Source organism: Eleutherodactylus coqui, chromosome 2 (genome assembly GCF_035609145.1).
Source record: "Eleutherodactylus coqui strain aEleCoq1 chromosome 2, aEleCoq1.hap1, whole genome shotgun sequence".
Lineage (NCBI taxonomy): Eukaryota > Metazoa > Chordata > Amphibia > Anura > Eleutherodactylidae > Eleutherodactylus > Eleutherodactylus coqui.
Genome location: NC_089838.1, coordinates 295,174,931 through 295,199,056, shown reverse-complemented (window position 1 = coordinate 295,199,056; position 24,126 = coordinate 295,174,931). Strand labels below are relative to the sequence as shown.

At 44.4% G+C, this 24,126-nt stretch overlaps 1 protein-coding gene across 1 annotated transcript in view; it reads right to left on the bottom strand.

Annotated features, from left to right (window-relative positions):
• LOC136612728 (neurogenic locus notch homolog protein 3-like) overlaps positions 1-24,126 on the bottom strand; it is a 79,614-nt gene that overhangs the window by 12,532 nt on the left and 42,956 nt on the right. The window contains exons 3-19 of the mRNA XM_066593346.1: positions 23,423-23,565; positions 23,004-23,339; positions 22,402-22,524; positions 20,151-20,384; positions 19,564-19,719; positions 19,255-19,440; positions 19,027-19,140; positions 16,043-16,156; positions 15,349-15,582; positions 14,971-15,081; positions 7,157-7,349; positions 5,274-5,425; positions 4,805-4,918; positions 4,223-4,342; positions 2,867-3,019; positions 2,551-2,779; positions 677-878 (exon numbers count right to left, since the gene is read on the bottom strand). Coding sequence (XP_066449443.1) covers positions 677-878; positions 2,551-2,779; positions 2,867-3,019; positions 4,223-4,342; positions 4,805-4,918; positions 5,274-5,425; positions 7,157-7,349; positions 14,971-15,081; positions 15,349-15,582; positions 16,043-16,156; positions 19,027-19,140; positions 19,255-19,440; positions 19,564-19,719; positions 20,151-20,384; positions 22,402-22,524; positions 23,004-23,339; positions 23,423-23,565 — 2,914 coding nt within the window. The remainder of the gene's footprint in view (positions 1-676; positions 879-2,550; positions 2,780-2,866; positions 3,020-4,222; positions 4,343-4,804; positions 4,919-5,273; positions 5,426-7,156; positions 7,350-14,970; positions 15,082-15,348; positions 15,583-16,042; positions 16,157-19,026; positions 19,141-19,254; positions 19,441-19,563; positions 19,720-20,150; positions 20,385-22,401; positions 22,525-23,003; positions 23,340-23,422; positions 23,566-24,126) is intronic.

Here is a 24,126-nt window from a genome sequence, read left to right as displayed (position 1 = left end):
AGCACTGCCAATATAAACAGTGAATTCAATTTCCCTTTAAAAAGAGATACAGCCATCACCAAGTTATGGGGCTCAAAGATGAGGGAACGGGGAGTCCAGAGAGGTATAAATCATACTCATCGAGGACCCCATTCCAGTACCCTTGCGAAGTCAGCGCGCACCAGCAGCGTGACTCTCTCCACGCACACATCTCCCATTCATCTCTATGGGAGGGGCACACAGAATGAGTTAAGCTGCTGGCACGCACAGAGTTTACAGGGACGCAATGGCGAAACAGGGCGCTCGGGGAGTATGAAAGATACCTTACAGGACTCTCCGTTCCCTAATCTTTGAGCCCCATGGCTTAAGTTTATGGGGCTCAAAAGTCATGACTTTTGTCCCTTTAACTGTACAAAGGCATTTATTTTTTTAAATTAAAGTGGTTTTAAAAAAAACAAACCCTTGTTATATGCCAATAGAATGGGATTTCTCAGATAGCTAAAGCTGGAGGCCAAAGAGTATAAGCCCTGACTAACAGATGCCGACTTCTGGTCAATGAAAGCCTGGTAATGTTGTGTTTTTCTGCTAGGAGCCAATAGCAGACAACTGCAGTGACTCCCAGCAAATGTAGTGGCCCTAGTTCTGATTGAGTCTCTGAATACACCACGAGCATGTACAATGCCCAGCACTGCCTCACCTGACACTGGGTCCCTGTGTATCCATTAGGACAGATACAACGATAGGACTCCACTTTATCCAAGCATGTGGCTCCATTCTGGCAGGGTTGGGAATCGCACTCATTCACTTCATGCTGGCAATGAGATCCGGTGAAGCCAGAGCGGCAGATGCAGGTGTAGGTGTTGACGCCATCCACACAAGTCCCGCCATTGAAACATGAACTGCGGGCAGAAAACAGAATGAGAATGAGACGAACAGAGAATGAAGCTTTGGTAACAAGTTGGGAAGTTGCCAAAGACTTAGTCACATTTCCAACTTAAGTCATACTGAGCGCCGAGGAATCTATTTTGGCCACAAATCTGATCTTTTGCATCCAAATTATAAACAGATATTCAAATATAGACACTGAGAACCAAGCAGTATTTATATGGACTAAACCACTTTAATATTGTGCGGTACATTGGATCTGTCTCGTTAGACATAACGCTAGATTGCTCATCTCAGCTAGTGTGTCGCCGCTACATTTGTTTCAATTATAGCGCTAGAAATTGCTAAATATATGGGGTCTTGGTGATCCCCAGTGCTGTAATTGAAATTAATGAAGTGAGAATACGCAAATGCAACCAGAGTTCCATTCTTGCATGGACCGTCAGGATCCTCATTCTCGGAATTGGTAGGGGTCTATGAGGTTGAAGCCTCAAAGTTTTTCCCTATCCTGTACATAGGTGATAGCTTTACATCTTGATACAACCCCTTTAACCCATTCCAAGACAGTGTGGGAACTCGTCAGACAATGAAATTTCCCTGCATAACTCTATGTCCAGCGAGGTCTAACACGTTTCTAACCCTATGCAGAAGTGAGCTCAGATGTGCGAGCTCTCTTCTGCATATGCATATTACAGTATGCAGAAGAGAGCTCCAACATTGGAGCTCTCTTCTGCATAGTGTAATATACATAACTCACATTTACATTTTAAAAAATTGCTAATAAAATCGTGACGAGTTATTTCTATGTGTTTCTGCTGAGCAATTCCAGCGAATCTACAACGCACTTTCTCACCCCAAATAAATATGAGCGGGGGAGTGTGCGGGGTGGCAGGGAAATTGGATTGGAAAGGGTTAATATAGCTGCTGATTGTGTCCGAACACACTTGCAGATAAGTTACATCCATTAGCGCATTAGTAAATAAGGGGTATGATAGTAAATATACCGGCCGTTTTGGTCCTTTTGTCAATATTCGGATGCAAGGCACCATTAGCGCAACACACCACCCGTCACTGTACCAATGCCCTACCTCTGACGAGCCATGTATTACATGTAGTAATAGGTCACCAATAGTTGATTGGCAGGAGTACGCTGCTCTAGATTTGTTGATCTGAGCCTGCTGTCAGTACTGTCTGTATTGCAGTGACTGTATTGATACTGCAGGCACAGCTTCTACTGAATTCAATGGGAGTTGTGCCTGTAGTACCAAACCTGGCCACAGCAATATTGACAGTGCTATCGGCTTCTAGCTCCGTTTGTACTGAGAGGGCACAGAGCATCAGCAGTCCCCCGCTCGTGAGGATAGGTCATCAATAGCAATAGTCCCAGAGAGCCCCACTAAAGTACAACTCCATTGCAGTAACATAGTATGGAATGAGCATTAAAGGGGTTGTGTGGGCTTTTAAAACAGAAGACCTATCCACAGGCTAAGTCATCAATATCAGATCGGTGGGGGTTCAATTCTCTGCATCCCTGCCAATCAACTGTCTGAAGGGGCCACATGGCTTGGGAGAGAGCTGCAGCCTCTTCAATTGTTACATCAGGTTGTAGTTTGGGTTGCAACTTTGTACAATTCTGCACTGCAATTGATTAATACAGATGGGAAAAAAGACCAATGATCTGATTACCTATCAGTGCAGTCCTGTATGTTGGTCTCGCAGAACGGTCCGGTGTATCCAGGCGCACAGATGCACACAAAGCTGTTCACATAGTCCAAGCAGCTCGCTCCGTTCCGACAGGGGTTACTAAAGCATTCGTTAATTTCATTCATGCATCTTGATCCTGTGAATCCAGGCAGACAGGTGCAGGAGAAGGAGTTTATCCCATCTCTGCAGAAGCCGCCGTTAAGACAGGGGTCTAGGAGAAAGACAAAAGAGAGCTTAATGTCTTGCCAAGGACTGAATGCTCATATCTAGATTGCCGTTGGATGGATGTGGGACTCACTGGGAGCGCAGTCATTGATATCCGTCTCACAGTCCGCTCCAGTGTATCCTGCTCTGCAGCCACAGTTATAGGATCCTGGGAGGTTATTGCACTGCCCGCCATTTTGGCACGGGTTGCGGCTACATTCGTTTACATCAATGTCACATGAATCACCTGTAATGGCAGAAATTAGGAAATTATTTAACCACTTTGGTGCCACAAGTAATGTAGGAAGTACATCGGGGCGCTAAATGCGTGAGAGAATCAAAATGCCTGATTTTTCGCCAAATGACTCAGTTTGAACATTCCAAATATTACTCAGTGGAAGGAGGTGTACATGATGACTGCTTCATGTGGTTGCCGGAAGATTACAAAATTCCATTAAGGTCATCAGTATAATAAAACATTTGTAACACTTCATTTATAAGCCTTATCTACTGCTCATCCATGAAAATAGCTGACTAGAAAAGCAGCCTGGCAGTGAAATGGTTAGTGGGCTGTACACTCATCCCAGAAAGAAACAGTAAAAGAAGCTATTTTCTTTCTTCGGTGCGTTTCTTGGTAAATTTTAGAATTTTTTTTTATATATATGCACTTTAATGAATTATATCTATTTTTTCCTTTTTCGATCAGATCTATCCAGCGATATAGTATTTTTTTATATATTTACAGGATTACAGTAACCTTTCGGTTTTTGGACAAAATTCTATCCCTGGACTGAAGGGCGGAGGATATATTGCTGTTCTATACAGATGCCCCTCTGATCCACCAGTTGGAGGGGGGGGGGGGGGGGGGGGGGCTTGCTTTCAGCTTCTAGGATGGTCACTACAATTTTCTAGCTCCCTAAGGCCTCATGTCCACGGGGGAAAATCAGGCCCACTGCGGATTCTTCATGTAGAATCCGTAACGGGTCCCTCCTGCCCCGCGGACACGAGGGCTAAAATCAGAATAAACTCACCTGCTCCGGACGATGCGGATCTTCCCTTCTTCGCGTCCGGATCTTCTTTCTTCGGCCCGCAGATGTGCTCGGCACGCCGGCAGCGTGCCGCGCACATCCGCCAGGAGAAACGCTGCGGATTTTAACCCTGTGGACATGAGGCCTAATGCATACTGTGTACTCCTTTTTAAATGGCCATCACTGATCATGCAAGCACTGCTGGCCAAGCAAAGAGTAGGCATTGGGAGTCTAACAATACCAATGCACTGCGGGGATTAAATACTGGAACCAGCGGATCAGTGGGGCATCAGCACAGAAGACCAGCAGTGGAAAATCTAACTGCCCCCCTCCGAAACCGGGAAAAGGTTTGTCCAGAAACAAGAGGGTCAATTTAAGAATTGATCATTTAATATTTAACAGTTTGCTAAATGTTTACTTACCATTCCAGCCAATGGGGCATTTGCAGCTGTAACTCTCATAGTCCGAGGTAGGTGTGCAGACTCCACCATTATGACAGGGCTCATGGCTGCAGGGGTCGAGCAGGTTTTCACAGGTCTGACCTTTAAGGCAAAAAAAAAAAAAAATGTTAAAAGAGTCCAAATCTGTATAAAAAGGTGGCAAAACACAAGGACAAAAAAAAAAAAAAAAAGACACAAAGCAATCCAAAAACAATAATTTAAAGATAGCAATGCCTCACACCAGTAGCATGTTTGATCTAGAGTAAAAAAGCCAATTTTCAAATACCCCATTAGGAGTTTCTAAGCTAAAGAAGGATGACCCCCTGTTCAAAACCCCCCATCAACTAGCGGCATGTCCGTGCACTCCATTTACAGCCGATTGAGTTCAACAAAACTGTAATGCACTATTTGCCCTGTGGTGGCGCTGTTGGGCTAGTGAACACTTGCTGCCAGGTTTTTCCACAAATTGCAGCAGATTGACAGAGGGACCAAGTAGCGGGACAACCAGTCATCAGCTTATATTAAAATTGTCTGATGAATGGTCACACCTCAGCTAACACTTACCTGTATATGGCAGGCTGCACAAACAGCTGTATCCCGCAACGCCATCCACACAGGAGCCTCCGTTCAGACAGGGTGCTGGGGCACATTCATTAATATTGGTCTCACACAAGTTACCTAGAACGCAAGAATGAGCAATTACAAAGAAGTCAAACAAAATTCAAGAAAACTAAACAATTTTACTGAACTTTATGAAAAAAAAAAAAAAAAAAACAAAAACTCAGCTAAGATTCATCAAGTAGTTTTTGGCCGGCGTACAAAACACCGCTCTTAATAAACCTCCCCCCACGCTTTATGTATTCTATGCAGGCATGGGTGACTGCATCAACAGCTGGACTTGTTACTTTCTGAGAAAGTATTATCTCGCTCTGCAATCTCCCCTCATGTATTACTCGCTGCGTCACATAAATTCACAAGTCCTTATAAACTGTATTCTGGATGAACAGTACTTTACAAGAAACAGTAGTGTTACCTATAAATCCATCTCTGCAGTGGCAGACGGGGACCAAAGTGTGGTCTACCATACAGGTTCCACCATTTTGGCAAAACGTTCCAGAACAGCTGTCGGTACTCCGTCTGTCACATGATCTTCCATGCCAGCCTGGGTGGCAGTCACATGCATACCTGCGATGAAACAGAACCAAGAGATTTATTAATGTTCAGCTAATTACATAGAATTAAAAGGGTTAAATGTTTTACTGATTCGGTCTCATTGACTTCATGAAGTTGGCATGGGGGAAAACGAATGTCCTACCAAAAAGAAGAGTATTCATTGTGCAAAGTAAAGTTCGGAAACTTAGCAATTTACTTTTTCAATTTATCAAGCGCACCTCTTGCTGTCAGGGAATGGAAGTATTTTTGTTTAATCATTTGAATAGGACTGAGCTACACAAAGACCATGTGGCCAGTGTGACGTCACAGGCCAGGGCGCTCATTTGGGCACCACTGCCCCTTCAAAGAGCTACTCAGCAGAGGACCAGGAGTTAGCCCACCACCAATAGGATATTGATGAGCTAAGCCTAAAGGCCCTTTTACCCGCAACAATCATCACTCAAAAATTCGTTCAAATGAACAATAATCGGTTTTGCGTAAATGCGGGCAGTCGTGCACTATTTGTTCACTTGTCGTTCACCGCAGGTTTTTAGCTGCCATAAAAACCATTGTCAAGCTGCTCAAAATTTGTTCCATTCGGATGCAAATCGTTCAGTCTTTTGAGCAGCTGCATGATTGTTTTTGATTACCATGCATATATAATGAAGACAATGGAATCTGCCACCCAGATAATCCCTTGCATAAACACACGCCCACCTGAGCAAACAGCAGCTACTGAGTTTACTTTTGCGAATAAGGAAAAAGCTGAGTATTAAAAGCCATTATCTGTACGTGTAATGTTATGCAGAAATGTCTGTTCGTTCAGCCATTTAGTGATAATAGTTACGTGTAAAAGGGCCTTAAGGATAGGTCATCAATATGCAAGTTCTAGAAAACGCTAAGGCCTCATGTCAACGGGCAGATCGGATTACGCATGCAGGAGCCAGCAGCAGAATCAGAACCTGCCTGTGGATGAGGACGCTGCAAGTCTTCTACTTACCCATCCAGGAATTAATTTTCTTCACTGCAAATGTGTGCAGAAGTGCCACTGCACATGCGCAGTGGAGGGGTTTTTTTTTGTTTTGTTTTTTAAACTCCTGCTTTCCCCTGGAATTTAATTGCGGACGTGTCGGGAATCGAACGGCTTCCATTGACTTCAATGGAAGCAATCAGTGCGGGATCCGCACTGAAATGGAGCATGCCGCGAAGGTCCGCAAATCAAATTCGCATGCTTTATCTCATTTGCGGACGCCCACGTTTCCATATAGGCGGCTTGATTTGCGGATCTTCCGCGTGGATTCCGCAACTCAAACCTGCCCGTGGACATTGGGCCAAGGGTTTTTTCTTAGTCTACTGTAAGTGAAGCTTAAACATGGCATAGGTGTCTTATTGCTGGATGACTTGGGATCCAACCTATTTGCGAACAATCTTTCGTTCTGCCGGTGTCACTGGTCTAGTCATCATACCACTGAAAATCGATAGGAACTTGGGACACATATGCATGCTCTTTTAGCACAAGCCTCTGATTTTAGTAGAGTGGTGCCCTCCTATACAAGGTTATTCTTCCTGTAAAAAAAAGAGTGCCCAACGCCATATTAAACTGGGCACAAGACTATTTTCCTTGGCACAACTTGGGCAGACAGACAACAATGAACAATAGATAAATTATAGCACATGGCGGAAATTATAGATTAGTAATGCTTGACCCTCATTCTAGGGGTAAGGCTTATATGGTGGCATACGTGACTCATAAGTTTCACTTACCCATCGTTGGATTTGCGGCATGCTCCATATACACACCCGGGTATACAAAGTTGTGTGGGGTTGCAAAGAGAGTCACGGGGCCCACCATCCTCTGGGCAGACGCATCGGAAGCCACTATCAACAACCTGGCAGGTACCCCCGGCTTGGCAAGGGCTAGATGCACAGGGGGACACCTTTACATTGCAGAGGGGACCTGAAAGACAAAGTTTGGACATCAGTTATAATGTAGGACATTTAACCTAGTGATACACAAGCATATTCCGGTGACCTTAAGGCGCCCGTAATATGGACAAGCTTCCAAGCCAAGTATTCTGACCTAAACTCTATAGTCGTATGGACAAATGTCCCGACCTCACCGCGGTTATTCTGACCTGAACCATCAGGATACCCGCGGTCAGTTTGGAACACTTGTCTGTATTGTGGAGGCATAAACCAATGGCGTGGCTAACCTAATTATTTTCTTAAGTTTCAAAAACCTAAAACCTTATTGTATTCATAAGACATATGTGAAGATGGTCACTTAGCATGCAGTTTGCCAGCTGTCCCAATGTTCTGGCGCTAATCACGAGGGTACAGCGGCATATTACTACAGTGCACGTGCCCCAATGTATGTACGGTAGGTAGTTGTATGTACACATTGGAACACGTTTTCGAATGTCATGTCTGCTAGAGGTTTTGTCGTCCGCGCTAAAAGATAGCCCCATTTTGTGCCTATAGGCCATGTCTTGTATTGCACATATTCTCTAGAATGGGGTTGAGCTGCAATACCAGACACCGCCATGAACAAAAATGGCGCTGTACCTTGGTCAACCTCTTCAGTCAAATTGCATGTAGCAGTTAAATCCGTTTCCGATAAAGCAAATTCCAGCTCACTCAACTTTCTATGGCTCATCTACACAAATTGCCCAATTTTCCAGTAGTACAGGAGGGAGGGTGCAGTTCAGGGCTATGGGAAAGTTGGGTGTGGAGGCCTTCTATATTGATGGCCTTAACGGTTGTCACGCAGGAAAGGAACGAGCTAACACAACAGAAGTGGCCGAGTCCGTGACTTCCCATATCCAACGTCATTCTTCTGTCCTTTCTCCATTGCACCCCGTCACTATCTCAGCTTCCTAAAATGTTCTCCCTCTCCCATCTGCTCTTCGTTAGGACGGTCCACTTCATTAAGCTGACCATTTATGGTCCCAAGTAAAGACTATGGTCATGGAAGTCAAAACAAAATCCTCCAGCTCATCCAAAAATAGACGAAACCCAACTAAATCATTTAGTAAATGTCCAGAAAAAACAAATCCCAAGACGTCTTAGGAGATCTGCCCATCATACGGAAATAGCAGGCGTGGGTCAGCCGTGCCAGCTGTCTGCGTGTGAACCATCTTTACGAGGACTCCTAGTTACCCGCGGCACCTGGTAGCTCTATAAAAAGACAACGCCTCCATAAAGCTACAGGGGGTCATCAGGCTTTACAGTACAGATAATGACTGTAATTAGTCATCAGGGCGTTCTGCATGTAAACCGGCGCACATCAATGAGGATTACAAATCCTATTAACATAAAAGCGGTCCAGCCTGGAACTTTCTACCCACAAAAATGACAATTTTGGGAACGGCAACGAGTCCTACGTGTCGAATTATTTCAGGCACCCTGCTATTTACTGTACAGCCACAGAGAACAGGAAGACGGGACGCTGCAGAAAGCCTATTTATATGGTTAACAGGAGCTGAACGCTACCGTCACAGGGACATTATTCAATTATTGACATTATACAGGGGGGGGGGGGGGGGGCACAGAGCAGTAGGCCGCAACCATGCTGAAAGCGGTCTGTTGCCCATAGCAACCAATCACAGCGCAGCTTTCATTTTTTATACTGCTGAGGTAAAATGAAAGCTGCACTGTGATTGGTTGCTATGGGCAACACCCTTTTCAAAGCTGTCTTGTTTCGCTCATAGCAACCAATCGCAGCTCAGCTTACGTTTTACCTCAGCTGTATAAGGAATGAAAGCGGTGCTGTGATTGGTTGCCATGGGCAACATTAGACAGATTTCCTCTTAGATAGAGTGTAGTATAGGAGTACTTTCCCACAGCCCATCTGCTACTAGTAGATTATTCCTAGTATTCTATTAGCAGTATACGGTATATTTTATTATTGCTAGATTTTTAGTACTAGATTACTATTTCCCCAGAATTGGTTTTCTACCGGTAATATTAATAGATTTTATTATTTGTAGTAGACTTGGCCCTCATGCACACGGAGCTAATTGAATAGGGGATCCCGCTCTTGTCACCGGCGTGCGCGACAGGCTGCTCAATTTGTCCATAGATGTGCCTGGAGATTCCTCTGCTCCGCGCACACATGCGGATTTTATTTGCGGACACAATGTGCAGAAAATAAAATCTCAGCGTGCTCTATTTGAAGTCAATGGAAGCAGTCCGTCCCGCGGCCCTACCGCAATGAGCATTGCGGGGGAATCTGTACTGTACGTGTGTGCTGGCGGCACATCTACAGAAATGACAGGTAAGCAGGGTCGTCGGCAGCGGGGCGGGGGGGGGGGGGGGGTATTCCTTGCAGGATCCGCCACGCGGATACAGTGCGTGCTGTCTGCAGGTGGCCTAATGGTACTTTATTCACTAGTCACTCCACATATGCAATATTGGGACTTGTTGATCAAAACATTCTACCAGAAGATCCTTGTTGCCCATAGCAACCAGAGCGCGGCTTTCGTCCCCCTATAGCAGGGGTGGGCAATTAATTTTCCCATGGGGCCACATGAGAAATTGGAGTGGTTTTAGAGGGCCAGACCAACATACGAAGGCTCCATGCACATTGCCTTAATGGGGCCGTATTCCAGCCGCCCGATTTGCGGCCAGAATACGGCCGCCATTGAAAATGAATGGCGCTGTAATATCTAGCAAATCTTCAGATACCCGTGCCCGCTCTGCCTCCGTCAAGTTCTTGTATTTCTCTCCGTGTTTAGTCTCATAATGGCGATGCAAATTGTAATCTTTAAATACAGCTATCTGCTCTCCACAAACTAAACACACAGCTTTACCTTTGGTTTCAGTAAATAGATATTTAGAAGTCCATTCTTTGTTAAAAACTCGGCATTCTGCATCAATTTTTCTTTTTTTAATGTTAGCCGCCATATTTAAGGGTTAACAGCTAACCTCGGAAAATAGATTTTTTTAATACACAGTAGTATGCTCCTAGGAGAGGGCACAGAGAGCTGCCCCAAGAAGAGAGATTAAAAAGTGAATATTATTAGTATTATTATTCTAATTACAATGCAAAGGGAAAAGTCCTGACACTTACCAATGACGAGCGTGGAACGATTGTCCTGGCACTCCCCAAGGTCCGCAACGAGCATCCTGGCACTCAGAAGTTACAGTGGCATCACTTACTCAGCATCGGGAAGCAGTGAAACTACAAACTCCGAAGCCTTGTCCATTTTGTTAACTTATGTGCTGTTTAATAAAGTTATTCAAGCCTACGTCATTGGTAGAGGTGCTTGAATAAGTAAGGCCTGAATAACTATTAGCACAGCACAGAAGTGAACAAAATGGACAAGGCTTCGGAGTGCATAGTTTCGCTGCTTCCCGTTGCTGACACCGGACTCATTGGTGAGTCACCAGGACACTCTTTGCGGGCCGGTCCGAGCTATTCAGCGGGCCGGATGTGGCCCGCGGGCCGTGCTTTGCCCAGGTCTGCCCTATAGTATATGTTCACACGTAGCGGAAATGCTGCAGATTTTCTGTATTCCCCCTGCAAAACCTACAGCATTTCTGCATCAAAAGCCTTGTCACAATCAACTGACCACCGGCACTCAGTGGCAGCATATCCGCAGTGTGCGATCCTACCCTTAAACTTAAATAATGCAAGCGGAGCTCTGATTGGTTGCCATCGACAAGAACGTTCTGTTAGGATTTTTAAATGAGGCTCATTGTGAACAGTTTTGGACACAAATGTACAAAAAGCAAAAAAAAAAAAAAGCATATCAGAGCTTGAGCACAGGCGGACAACCCAAGTAATAAGTGGAATGGGCGGACTACAATACCCAGAGGGGTTATCAAAATTGGGGTGGAAAAAAAAAAAAAAAAAAAGACGGCTGATGGGCAACCTAATTATGTATAACTATATCAGGGGACAATACAAAGATCTTTCCCCATCATCTAGTTATACCCAGGACTGTGACTGTAGCAAGGGGGCTCTTTCTACATCTAGAGGAAAGGAGGTTTCATCACAGACAAGGGGGTTCTTTACTGTAAGAGCAGTGAGACTGTGGAACCCTCTGCCTGAGGACGTGGTGATGGCGAATTTGTTAAAGGAGTACAAGAGGGGCTGAATGCCTTTCCTGCATTTAATGTTACAGGTTGTAAGAGAAATAAGCAAGACTATAAAATTATAGCCAGATCACTGGAGACGAGTTGTTGATATTGGGATTTATTGGGATTCAGGATGGAATTTTTTTTCCTAGGATCGGGAAAAACGGTCCTCCACCTCACGGGTGATTTTTACCCCTCTGGCTCAACACTGCAGAATAGTCTGAAAGGGTCTTTTCAGACTCAAAATTAGGTTGCTAGTGTAGTAGTTAATTATGCGCTGATTGTTTTATTCTATTTTTTTTAGTAGTTTATTGCGTATTAATATTTGTATATTCCTCCATAATTAGTATTCCATTAGTAGCCCTTTAATAGATTTCTGTAATATTTAGTAGTAGCTGTAAGTAGACTTTATTACTTGCGTTGTGTTACAGTAGGCTCACACAGTGGAAATTTTGATCGAGAACCCGCATCAAATCCGAGCCTCATTACTTTTAATGGGAATCTGCATTGAAGTCTACACTATATAGCATTTCAGGTCATTTACACGGAATTAACGTACACAGATTAGTATACTGAAACCGGCTTTATATCTCTGTAAACACCCGCAGCGGTAATTCCACAGCTCCGCTGCAGTCTTTGAGGCAGAACTTGGGTGGGAAAGTCCAACGCGGATTCCACCCATGTGAGCATGCTCAGGCTACGTCCACATGAGGCAGATTTGCGGCACGTTTTCCGTAGCAAATCCACCCAAAATCTGGTGCTACAGTTGACAGGCTGCAGATCCAAAATCCGCGACGCAGGTCAATTTCCACATGGATTTTGTGCTGGTTTTCCCGTACCGCGTGGACAAGATTTTCAAAATTTCATTTACTTTGCTGCTACTGTAATTGCCGCAGAGACTCTGAATGGCAAATCTGCCCCATGTGGACCCAGATTTAGGTGGTTTTCCCATCTAAGGGTCCATTTACACAAAATTCATTGTTTGAACGAGTCAACACCACATCTTCCCAAGTGAATGCGGACATCGTTGACTCGTTCACCAATCGTTCTTTTAAACACCGATCGCTCAGTCACTTATACAGCGAATTAATTTCTCGTTTGAACGAGCCAACGGTGATTTTTCTGCCTGCATAAAATGAACGGAAAGCGAACGATTTATCGCTCATCGTTTGCCGAGTTTACATTCATCGACTACTGTTCATTTTCATTCTTTGAACGACAATTGTTGCGTGTAAAAGGGCCTTAACAAATAGGCAGGATTGTCCTTGTAGAGATTGAAATGAGCATCTGCCATATGCTGCTCGTCTTGTGGAAATTCGTGGGATCTTCCGAAATTCTGAGTCCTCCCATCTGTAACCTGCTCTAGCCTATGTAAACAGCATTTCTCTACCGCCCCATCTACATCCAGCTCCCTGCAATCAAGTCCTCAAACTGGGGATGAAGAAATCCCTCCTGCTTGAACATGGTTGTAAACGTCTTTGTCGCCATCTGTTTCCAGCTGGACAAAGATGTCCGGGCTCCACCTCTACAAAGGTCTCATTGTATTCCGGAGGCCGTAAAATCACATTAGACTACGGAGAACATTCCTTGCATGTCTCTGCCAGCTCCTAAGCCTATTCCTAGGCATCTACAGCACTAACCGACCCTAAACGGACCTCCAAATGTAACACCAGCCACAAAACATACATATTTCCGACTCTTAGAGCAGAGATATGGGAAAACTAATCCGAAGATTAAAAATGCCCAATTTAGAAGACACAACAAACTGGCTTCCATTACATACCCTATAGAATCTACCAGATACCAAAGCGACAAATTAACCCGTTATGCACACTATGTTGGGTCAGGTCACTCAAGCCCCATATGGTAAGGTTGTGGCCTTATACGACGTGGCCTGCTGAGTCTGGGGATATGAGTTTTATACTTCGCTCCCTTATCGCCCACTGAAATCCAAGGCCGCAGCTCGATGCATCAAGTGGACGTCTCTCTTTATTTCATACGCCCACACACACACTGTCCTCTCATTATGGACTGTGTACACACAAAATATGGCGATGGGTTTGCTAAAGGTATGGCCGGCACAAGGTGCTGGCCATCAGGTGGATGTAGGCCTATTAGGTCCGCCCAGTTAGATAGTCATCTTCCTCTGTGCAGCAGGATCTTGTGGATCTACAGAAATCATCCTCCTCCTGATGTTCCAAGGCACCACAGTTGGCACCCCTGCAACACACTTAGGTCTGCTTTTGTATTTGTTATGAGTTTGGTTTTGGTACTGTATTTATTCACCGAGCTGTTCTAGTGTAGGTATGCTGCTATCTCACTGCTTTCTGCACAGACAGACTAAAGCAGACTGCCCATTAGTGCAATATATATAAAATTTTTGTTATGAAAGGCAGAGAGTGAAGGAGGGGGTAAAAAAAAAAAAAAAAAAAAATCTGGACAGGGTGCCATCTCAGTTAAGGCTGCCTATGGTGGCAGCTTTGTAGGTCGACAGCAGAGGAACAGGAAAGCAGATGAGTATGTAAGTCACATCCGCAGATTCAGTGGGCCCTGTACTGAGCCCAAAACCTTAGTTTATGGGGCTCACAGGGGCCACTTTAGAAGGATTTTCCAAGCTCTATGCATTTCCTACCCCCCAAAGACAATTTTATTTTTATTTTTTTTAAAGAAAAGATCAGAAGACTTCTTTATTTGCTGTATGAACTGCAATGCATTGGTCTGGAAAAGCTACCCTATAAGTAAATGGCTTTTCAGGTGTCTTCTCACACCCCCTCTGGGTGCTCTCCTAGGTGTCTACACACACCTTTTGGGTGCTCTCCTTAAGGAAAGATGACACCCCTCTTGACTCATGTCACAGGCTTCACCAGCCAGGCCAGAAACCTACTGCACACCACTATGTCCAGTAGGCTTCAATGCAGGATTTTAAAAAGGGAGTGTCCAGTTTAGAAAACACTTTTTTTTGTACCCTATTAGGGTATTCTGAAGTAATAGATGGGGCTCCATCTTTTGGCCAGAGTGGAGAGCAACTACAAAGAATATCTGCCACACTGGAAAACCTGTCGAATATTAGACAGACAACCCATTAATACGAACAACAATGTGTAATGCTTCATTTCATCTGTGGGGGTGCTGCAGGGAAACCAAACACATACTACCAAGTTTCCCAAACACATGCAACTGATCGCTGTGGGGTCCCAAGAACAGGGACACTTTGCGATCATCTTATTTTCAATAAGCCCTTGTAACAAGTAGGGATTGTTTAATTAAAGGGGTTGGCAGAAATTAGGGAAAAAAATCCCTTTATCTCTTTCAGAAACTGCAGCACTCTATGGTATCACAGCGGTCACTAAAATAATGCTGAGCTACAGTGCAAGAAATTTATGAACACGAATGGTGCGGTCGGTGGTGAAAGCAGTTTTTCCCAGTCTTGTAAGCCCCTTTAAATCTACTACCAGCCCTTCACTTCCACCCCCCCCCCCCCAAATTTTTTTTTTTACCTGTAAATCCTGGTTTGCACACACAGTCATATCTGTTGATCCCATCTTTGCATTCGCCATATTCACATGGGTTGCTTGCACAGTCATCGTAATTGTATTCACAGTTAACACCTACAAGACAAAAGAGTATTTACAAAAGGTAAACCTGTCTAAGCCGACTCCCAGTTCTAACCTGGATGTGGTCTTGCCTCTTACTTCCTCCATGTGATATGGAAATACATTATTACATAGTGAACAAAGAGGATAGCGACACCGTGTCTGGAAGAGGTTAGCAAGTGCAAAGCCATGAAGGGGCTGAACATGGATAGTATACAACCGCAAGACATCTTTGACTTGATCGTATCACCCAACCCAATATGAAGATCCCCGAACTCTAACCTGAGGTTCCTGGATGACAGAAACACAAGTACTTGTTGACCAGGTCAATGCATTTCCCGCCATGTAGACAAGGGTTACTGTGGCATTCGTTAATCTGGTTTTCACAGCGGTAGCCTGTGTATCCCGGATCACATGTGCAAGTGAAGCTGGCGATGCCATCGCGGCACTTTCCATGGTGACATGGATCAGGAGAGCACTCATTAATGTTCCGTTCACAGAGAGGACCTTCAAAGCCTAAAACAAGAAATAATACAAGTAAAAATGGGGGTCCCAGAGAAATGGAGGTAGCAGGCAAGGGGTGGAAGGAGGCAAAGACAATCAGCACATGCCATAATGGTGAAGCCAAAAGCATTGGATGGCTTTCATGAGCCAACAGCAGAAGCAAACTCTCAAAAGGAGTCAAAAACTGAGTAAGGCCACAGAAAAACCAAAGTTCAAGCACGGCCACATGAGAAGCACAAAATGGAGAAGCATGAATCACAACAAGTCGGGTCCAGCAAAGTCTAAGGGATTTGAGAAGTGAATAGAGCAGGCAGATGAGAAAAGATTGAAATCTAGAGACAGCTCAAGACTTACCTCCCTGAATATATAAAGAGACATCCAGAGAGCGTGAGAGAGAACAGGATACTGCATCAGAGACAGACCCCAGGAGTAAGGTTACCCTCAGTCAGTTAACCTGGATCGAAGAACTCACCCTCCGCACAACGACATTCGTAGCCGTTGGGTCTATCCACACATTTGGCTCCATTCTTGCAGGGCGTACTGGCACACTCGTCAATGTCAATCTGACACATGGTGCCTGTAAAACCTGATAGGACAATGCCACCATTACTTCAAAGGGTCCAATTTTGTTTTGTCAAAAATTTTATTCAGATTTTTGCGGCTAATCCTCTCCTGGGAATGTACGGTAATAAATATTCAACACGAGGTCATCCACTTGGTCACAGTCTAGAGTTCATTGTAGCGCTATTGTTTTTGGTACTGTCCCAACCTCTACGGGACATCTGTTTGTGCTGCAGATAAAGCTTTTTGGAATGCAGCATGCGGTTCATATGTTCATAAATGGAAATGAAGAGAAATGGACTGAAACCAATACATCCTATTCATTTACTTAAACCCAACATTTCATGGTTCTTTCACTATAATAATGAAGAAATGTATTTAAAAGACGACCATTTCAAAACACGTCTTTATTTAGACCACAGTGAGGACAGTTCCACCAAAGGCATCAGACTTCCAACCGAAGGTTCAAGACATTAGTGGTGGGACAGTCTTGTAGGTCTCACCTGCTCCTATCAGCCCTATAAATACTGCGAATGTATAGACAACATACTTCCAGTTCAAGAACAAGAGTCAGGGTCACCATTGACCTTGGATCAAGGGTGGAAGGTCAATGGAAATAGCTGTGACACCATTATACTCTATGCTGCCATCACCCTCCAGTTCTAGACAAACAAAAATGACTGAACAGCTTCTGGACTACCTGATGCACACTGTACATAGTATGCATCGGTAGTCCAAGACCCTACATGCTGCTCTGACTGACCAGCACTGATCATGTGGGCAGTACTAGTTAATTAAAGCAGGTGTAGGGTCTTAGACTAATGTTGCATAACACACAGCGTGCATCAGGTAGTCAGAGAAGCTGGTGCAGCCATCTTTGCAGCTTTATGGTATTGCTGACCTATCCTCACATCAATGGAATCTTTGCCTGTAATACCAAACTGGGCCACTGTAGAGGGAATGGAGCTATGCACACATCAGCACAAGCCCAGCAAACAGCTGATCACAACTAGGGGTTCTATGCCGATCTACTACTGATGACCTATCCTGAAAATAGGCCATCAATAGTTTAAAACTGGATAACACCTTTAAGCAATTCTCTGATATAGAAGTTCAGGCCTAATAGAGGTGAACCTCAACTCTAAGGTGTACCTGACTCTCCAGAATAAGCTGCCATGTGTGTACAATACATGAGGAATAACACTATTCGTGGCCATTATGACTTGCATCAAGCATTTATTACCACTATACCTCTCGTTTTTAGTTTTCTTTGGCAGCACATCTCTGCGAGTCATATTCCCTCCTCACCCCCCTTCCCTATACTCTCTATAGACTTCAATGAACCATCTCCCTCCCTCACTTCCTGTGTTCAAGTCTTGTGTTCTGTTACTAGTGATGGATTTCACTTGACAGGGATAAAAAAAAAAAAAAAAAAAAAGGGACAGCAAGCTTAAGACATTAAGGTACTTTTTTACCTGGACAACTCTTGGGTGCTTCAGTGTCGGTCAGCCGTCCCAACAACTAATCGCTCTTTCACACAAGGGTGACAGTTGTTAAAGGGGTTGTCCCGCGGCAGCAAGTGGGTCTATACACTTCTGTATGGCCATATTAATGCACTTTGTAATGTACATTGTGCATTAATTATGAGCCATACAGAAGTTATAAAAAGTTTTTCACTTACCTGCTCCGCTGCTGGCGTCCTCGTCTCCATGGTTGCCGTCTAATTTTCGCCGTCTAAAATGGTCGAATGGCCAAATTAGACGCGCTTGCGCAGTCCGGGTCTTCGGCTTTTCTGAAGGGGCTCCGTGTAGCTCCGCCCCGTCACGTGCCGATTCCAGCCAATCAGGAGGCTGGAATCGGCAATGGACCGCACAGAAGAGCTGCGGTCCACGGAGGAAGAAGATCCCGGCGGCCATCTTCACCGGTAAGTATAGAAGTCACCGGAGCGCGGGGATTCAGGTAAGCGCTGAGCGGTTTTTTCTTTTAAGTCCCTGCATCGGGGTTGTCTCGCGCCGAACGGGGGGGTTGAAAAAAAACAAAACCCCCGTTTCGGCGCGGGACAACCCCTTTAAGTGAATGGAGGCAGAGCGTGCCTCAAAGATCTCTTCTGACTGCCCACCTTCATTTAAGGCCCATTTACACGTAACGATTATCGCTCAAAACTTGTTCAAATGACCGGAAATGAGCGATAATCGTTACATGTAAACGCTGCCATTGTGCACTTTTCATCTGAACGATGATTTTAAGGTGAACTTAAAATCTATCGCTCAGCCTCAGAGGGATAAAGTATCTCTCAATAGACTGCATGCTGTGTTTTCCGCAGGAGCCAGGAGATTACATTGTATTTTGCTGTGAGCCGTGTGAAGAACAATGCAGCTGTTTGCACAGCAGGGCATGTGATTAGTCACAGGCTGGGCTCTGCAAACAGCTCTTGGAGCCCATTTTACATGCAAATGAAGATGATAAAGTGTTATTGGACATTCGTGTCTATTAACACTTTAGGAAAGAAGATCACTAAAGCTTTTAATCTTTCAATTGTTTGAAAGATTATCTTTGCGTGTAAATAGGCCTTTACTGTGAACAGGCAGTTGTTCATAGATAAAAGACTGCTTGTTTACACAGAGCAAGAAGTCACTTACTCGCTGCTTTTCAGTGAGCTGAAAAGAAATAATTAGTGACTAATGAACGATTTCTCACTGTTAGTTATTCCGTATAAAAGCACAACCTATCTGCCAATAGTAAGACCATGCAAGAGTACCCTGGCTCTTGCATTAATCCAATTTGCCTCAAAGCATAGTGACCAAATTTTAAGCAATGATATATTTAAGCTGAATGTGTACTACACCAATACATGTAAATACAGACTTGACACGTATGAGGTCCACCAATACTTACCAGCTGGACAACTACACGTGAAACCATTCACCACATCCTTACAGACTCCACCGTTGACACAAGGGCTGCTGTCGCACTCATTGATGTTGAGCTCACAGAATGTACCAGTAAATCCTGACGGAACAAGATAACAAGGATTTACACACCCAATAAAACCATTTACTACATGGATAAAAAGCACAATATCCTGTACGGAATTATGGTTCATGATGGTACGAAGTATCTCACCAGCCATGCAGATACAAGTGAACTCTCCAATACGGTCCAAGCAAGTGGCATCGTTCTGGCAAGGGGTGGACAAGCACTCGTTGACATCTGTTTCGCAACGAGGTCCGGTGTAACCTCGACCACACTGACACTGGAAGGATCCCTGAGTGTTCACACAGCGCCCAAAGTGTTCACAGGGGTTGGCACCTAGAGAAAGATAAGCAAGTATACCAATCTGGGATGGAATTGGATAGGTACATCAATAAGAACCAGCCCATCCACCACATCCAAGAAGCCAACATCCATGGCCAACCCTCCATCAATCATTACCTATCGAGCATTCGTCCACATCTTGATCACATGCTCCCCCTGTAAAACCAGGAGGGCATGTACAGATGGCACGTCCGTTCACGGGGTTAGTGTCACACATGGCATCCTTATGGCATGGGTTACTGACGCACGCATCTTCCAAATGACACAGAAGACCTGAAAAAGGAAAAAAAAAAGTCAGAGATCCATCACCAATGATGATCTTACGAGAACTTGGGATTTATCAATGAGGGTAACCAATCTAGTACTGACCCATTACTTGCCAGAAAAAAGGGGAACCATAATTAACTAACACGGACTATGTTGGTATGAGTGTTCAAGTGCTAAGACAAAAGGGTCCCCAACTATGCTGCTTTATTCAAAGTACTGGGCTTCTTATATGGAGAAGAGAGGACTTATGGGTCTCCTAAGGCTCCTTGTCCCAGGAGCAACCGCACGCCCTATAGTTACACCACTGAACCTTAAGCCTCCCATGGCACCCCAGTTCCTCCATATCAGTCTCAACGTGCCCTGCCAGCCTCTTCCGAGCCCCATCATGAGTATTACAACCACCATTGACATGAAGAGGATCAATACGCCACACTTACCCGTTTTGCCCATGGGACATTCACAGTAGAAAGAAGCCACTCGATCATGGCAGGTGGCTCCATTGAAACAGACAGCAGTAGCGCAGTCATCAATGTTCTCGCTGCAACTTTCACCTGTCCAGCCATTGACACATACGCATGTGTGCCCACCCTGAGTGTTGAAACAGGTACCTCCGTTGTGGCAAGCATTGGGCTGGAGCTGACATTCGTCCACATCTTCTGTACAGAACTGACCTGCGGTGAAGACACCAAATATTCAATAAAATCATATCACTATTGTCTTACATGGGAAAGTCTCATTTTAATAGCACTACATGTATAAAAGGGCCGCGCGGTATAGTTGGGTTGCTTTCCTATATACAATTCAGCGTGCCACTTTCAAAATCTTTGCTTGCCATTGGGGATTGGAAAGCTTACAGTTTACCCCTAGAGGGTGTAAGAGAAAAGCCACCATAAGTAGGTCCTGCCCACACAGCTGATGCCTTTGTCACAGTGTTTTAGCCTGGGCATTTCTCCGTGAGCTGCATGCAGCTGAAAGTAATAAATGGGACACATGGATGCCAGGCGGGTGGTCCCTCGCTCAGAGCAGAGAGGCGCTATGCATTATATAATCGCCATGTACTACTACAGCAGCTGCTGCAGGGAAAATGTGGCCGAAACAGAGGGACAACTTTTTTTGGGGTGAAAACCCCATTTTAAAAAGGTCCCTCCAATGATGGCAGCAGCTTCTCTCACCACAAGTAGGGATTTCCAGGGCTTTATACTTGCTCACACTCTTACTGTCACTTAAAACTTCCGTTGGGAGGTATCGCCATTATCAATATTAGCAGTACCCTTCACGTGTTTGTGGCAATGTATAAGGGTCTTTTTACGCCGGATGACCGTTGGGTGCTTTAGCGCCTGGCAGTTGTCCCAACAGTAACTCCTCCTGTGCTTTCACACAAGATTGCTCTGTGAATGGAGTCGTGGAGCGGCTGAAGAGCTCTCCCAGCCATCCACCTCCATTCACAGTAAACAGGCAGTCACTCATAGATGTACGACTGCCTGTTTACACAGGCCAAACTTTGTTTTATTTTTATGCCCATAGAAACTAAACGATGAACAAATTTCCGTTGGTCGTTCAGTCGCCGCCGGCATTTACAGTAAATGATTAGCGTTCAGATTGCCGCGATCCAGAGAGAATCCGAACAACTATCGTTCCGTGTAAAAGTGTATCCACCTCCAGTCCCTTGTATACTGTCCTATGGAACAGGTGGTCGGCCCGTGGAATTCCTTGCAGCAGGAGGTGGAGGTCACTAATCCAATAATAGGATTTAAAAGAGGAATTGCATTCCCATCCACAGGATACAATATCTCTAGTTGTAATTAGAAAGTGAAGATGACTGACGAGGGTCCATCTAATTGCATTTGCTAGAAAAGGACTTTTTGCCTTCAGCTAGAATTAGCAATTCTCTCTTTCATTATGTCCGCACTAAAGAATATAAATCAAGACAGCTTTAAAGGGAATATCACCTATAGGTTTACTAATTAAAACCATATAATAATACTTTTCGCAATTTTCTAATAGTTCATTTTCTGGTTTTTTTTTTAAATTCTGTTGTCTGTATATAACAATGGGGGAAGGCCATCTCGTCTGAGCTGCAGTTAACATTTAGAGATATGCTCAACCGCAGCCTCATGGACCAGAAACACAATGGACATGCACCAACTTATTGACTTCTGGAGGAAGAGTGCTATAGGCATGCTTTGTGACCTGTGCAGAGAGGAGGAAGAGGTGAGCTGTGAACATCACCTATTGTGAGTGGTGGATCGTGTTTTCATATGCATATAGGCTAAACTATCATTGTAATCCTGCTGAAAAGTTTGATCTTGAAACGCCAGACAGGTTTTGTGGACGATGTGAAAACTTCAGGAGAGAGATGTGTACAATAATATATTCAAAAATATACATCTTTAACATAAAAATTGATTTCTACAATAGGTCCTTTTTAGATGATGCTTTCCGTTTAAAATCTCTTTGAGCGAGAGCTACAGCTTTGTTCATCCCGAATCTCCCAGATTCCTGACTACTACAACTGCAGTAAAGACTGACACTCCTAGTAGCACAGCAGGAAACTAGACTTTTTACAGTGTCATTCAGTACATGTAGAAAGTACGGTGACCATTGAGATTTATTTTTTTTTGTCTAAAATTCTACTTTTCCTAGCTGATGACCGTTCTCTCCCACATCCTTAGAAATATCAGTTCTCACCTGTCCATTCTGGAGGACACTGGCAGTTATAGGTGTTCACGCCATCTACGCACGTACCACCATTCATACATCTATGATCAGGGCAATCATCAACATTTATCTCGCAGTTGGCGCCTTCAAAACCTGCAGGAAATAAAACGACAGTAATGAAGTTCGAATTGGATTAAAAGGGAATCTTCTGGCTCGAACACATTGTCCAAACTGCAGGCCTGATGTTACAGAGCAGGAGGAGCTGAGCAGATTGTATATTGTCTTCTGGGGAAAGATTCAGTAGAACTTGTATTTTATTCATTTATACCTCTGCACATTCTGAGCTGAACAGTCCAATGGGTGGAGCTATCAGTGACTGGCAGCTGTGTATGACTGTTAATCACTGATAGCTCCGCCCTCTGGACTGTTCAGCTCAGAATGTGCAAAGGTATAAATGAATAAAATACCAGTTATTTAGAATCTTTCCCCATAAACCTATATATCAATCTGCTCAGCTCCTCCTGCTCTATAACCTCATGCCTGCAGTTTAGACAGAGTGTTCGAACTGACAGCTTCCCTTTTTGTTCGATGACTGCCTTGCTAAGAGCAGAAGTTCTGAACCATCCCCTTACCTGGCAGGCAGACACACTGGTATGTAAGTTCCCCAGTTGGTCGGCAGGTGCCCCCATTTTGGCATTGTGAAGGTGAACATGGGACGTAGGGTACGTCACATAACTGGCCGGTAAAGCTGCTAGGACAGCGGCAACGGAAGGAACCTGCAGTGTTCATACACTGGCCTCCATTCTGACATAGTCCGACAGTTCGGCATTCATCAATATCTACTCTGCAGCTTCGCCCTTGATATCCTGGGGGGCACGTACAGTTGTATCGCCCATTCCAATTGGTACAGCGAGCCCCGTTTTCACATGGGTTGGAAGCACAGGCATCGATAAGAGAGCAATCTTGGCCTGTTAAGAACAAACAGAATAACATTAAAGATGGATGAGCTAGAAGGTGGATTCCCAGGAAACCAAGTATTAGGAGAACTCACCTCTGAAGCCCTTGGGGCAGCTACATTCATACTGCACAGTTCCTACTTTGATGGAACTCTGGCAGGCGCCACCATTAACACAAGGAGTTGGCACACAGGGATCTTTAAATTGGCAATATTCCCCAATCCATCCAGTTGGGCATCTAAGAAAAAAAAATATTTGAAAATAAGTGACCGCTTTTAATATCCAGTTGGCACAGTTGCCCATCAACTGATGTGCTTCAAGTAATGCTTGGCACCACACTTATGAAATGTGTTTGAAAGAAGATCTGCCTTTATTACCCATAGCAACCAATCACAGCACAGTAACCTACCCCTTGTAGAAAACAGTAAGGACTCCCTGAAGCGGGTGGCTGTTCTTTACAGCAGTTTGCTTTACTGCAGGCCACAGCTGGTGCTCATAGTTCTAAAAAGCGTCTCAAAATACAACTCGTGATGACTCTACATCTGAGGTGACATGAGAACACTGGAGATCAATAATCAAAGTTGCGCAGATATCAACCCGGTCAAGGTTAAAGGGTTCTGTTCTGCAGGAATTTCCATGTTTAAAAGCAAACAAAATGAGCAAACAATAGAGTATGCGAGGGGAAAAAAAGGGGGGAAAAAGGGAGAAACAGCAGGAAACTTCATAAAATGCATAAATGACAAACCTGCGAAAAAGACAGATTTAAGCTAACAGGAAAGGAGACAAAGGGGGAGGGGGG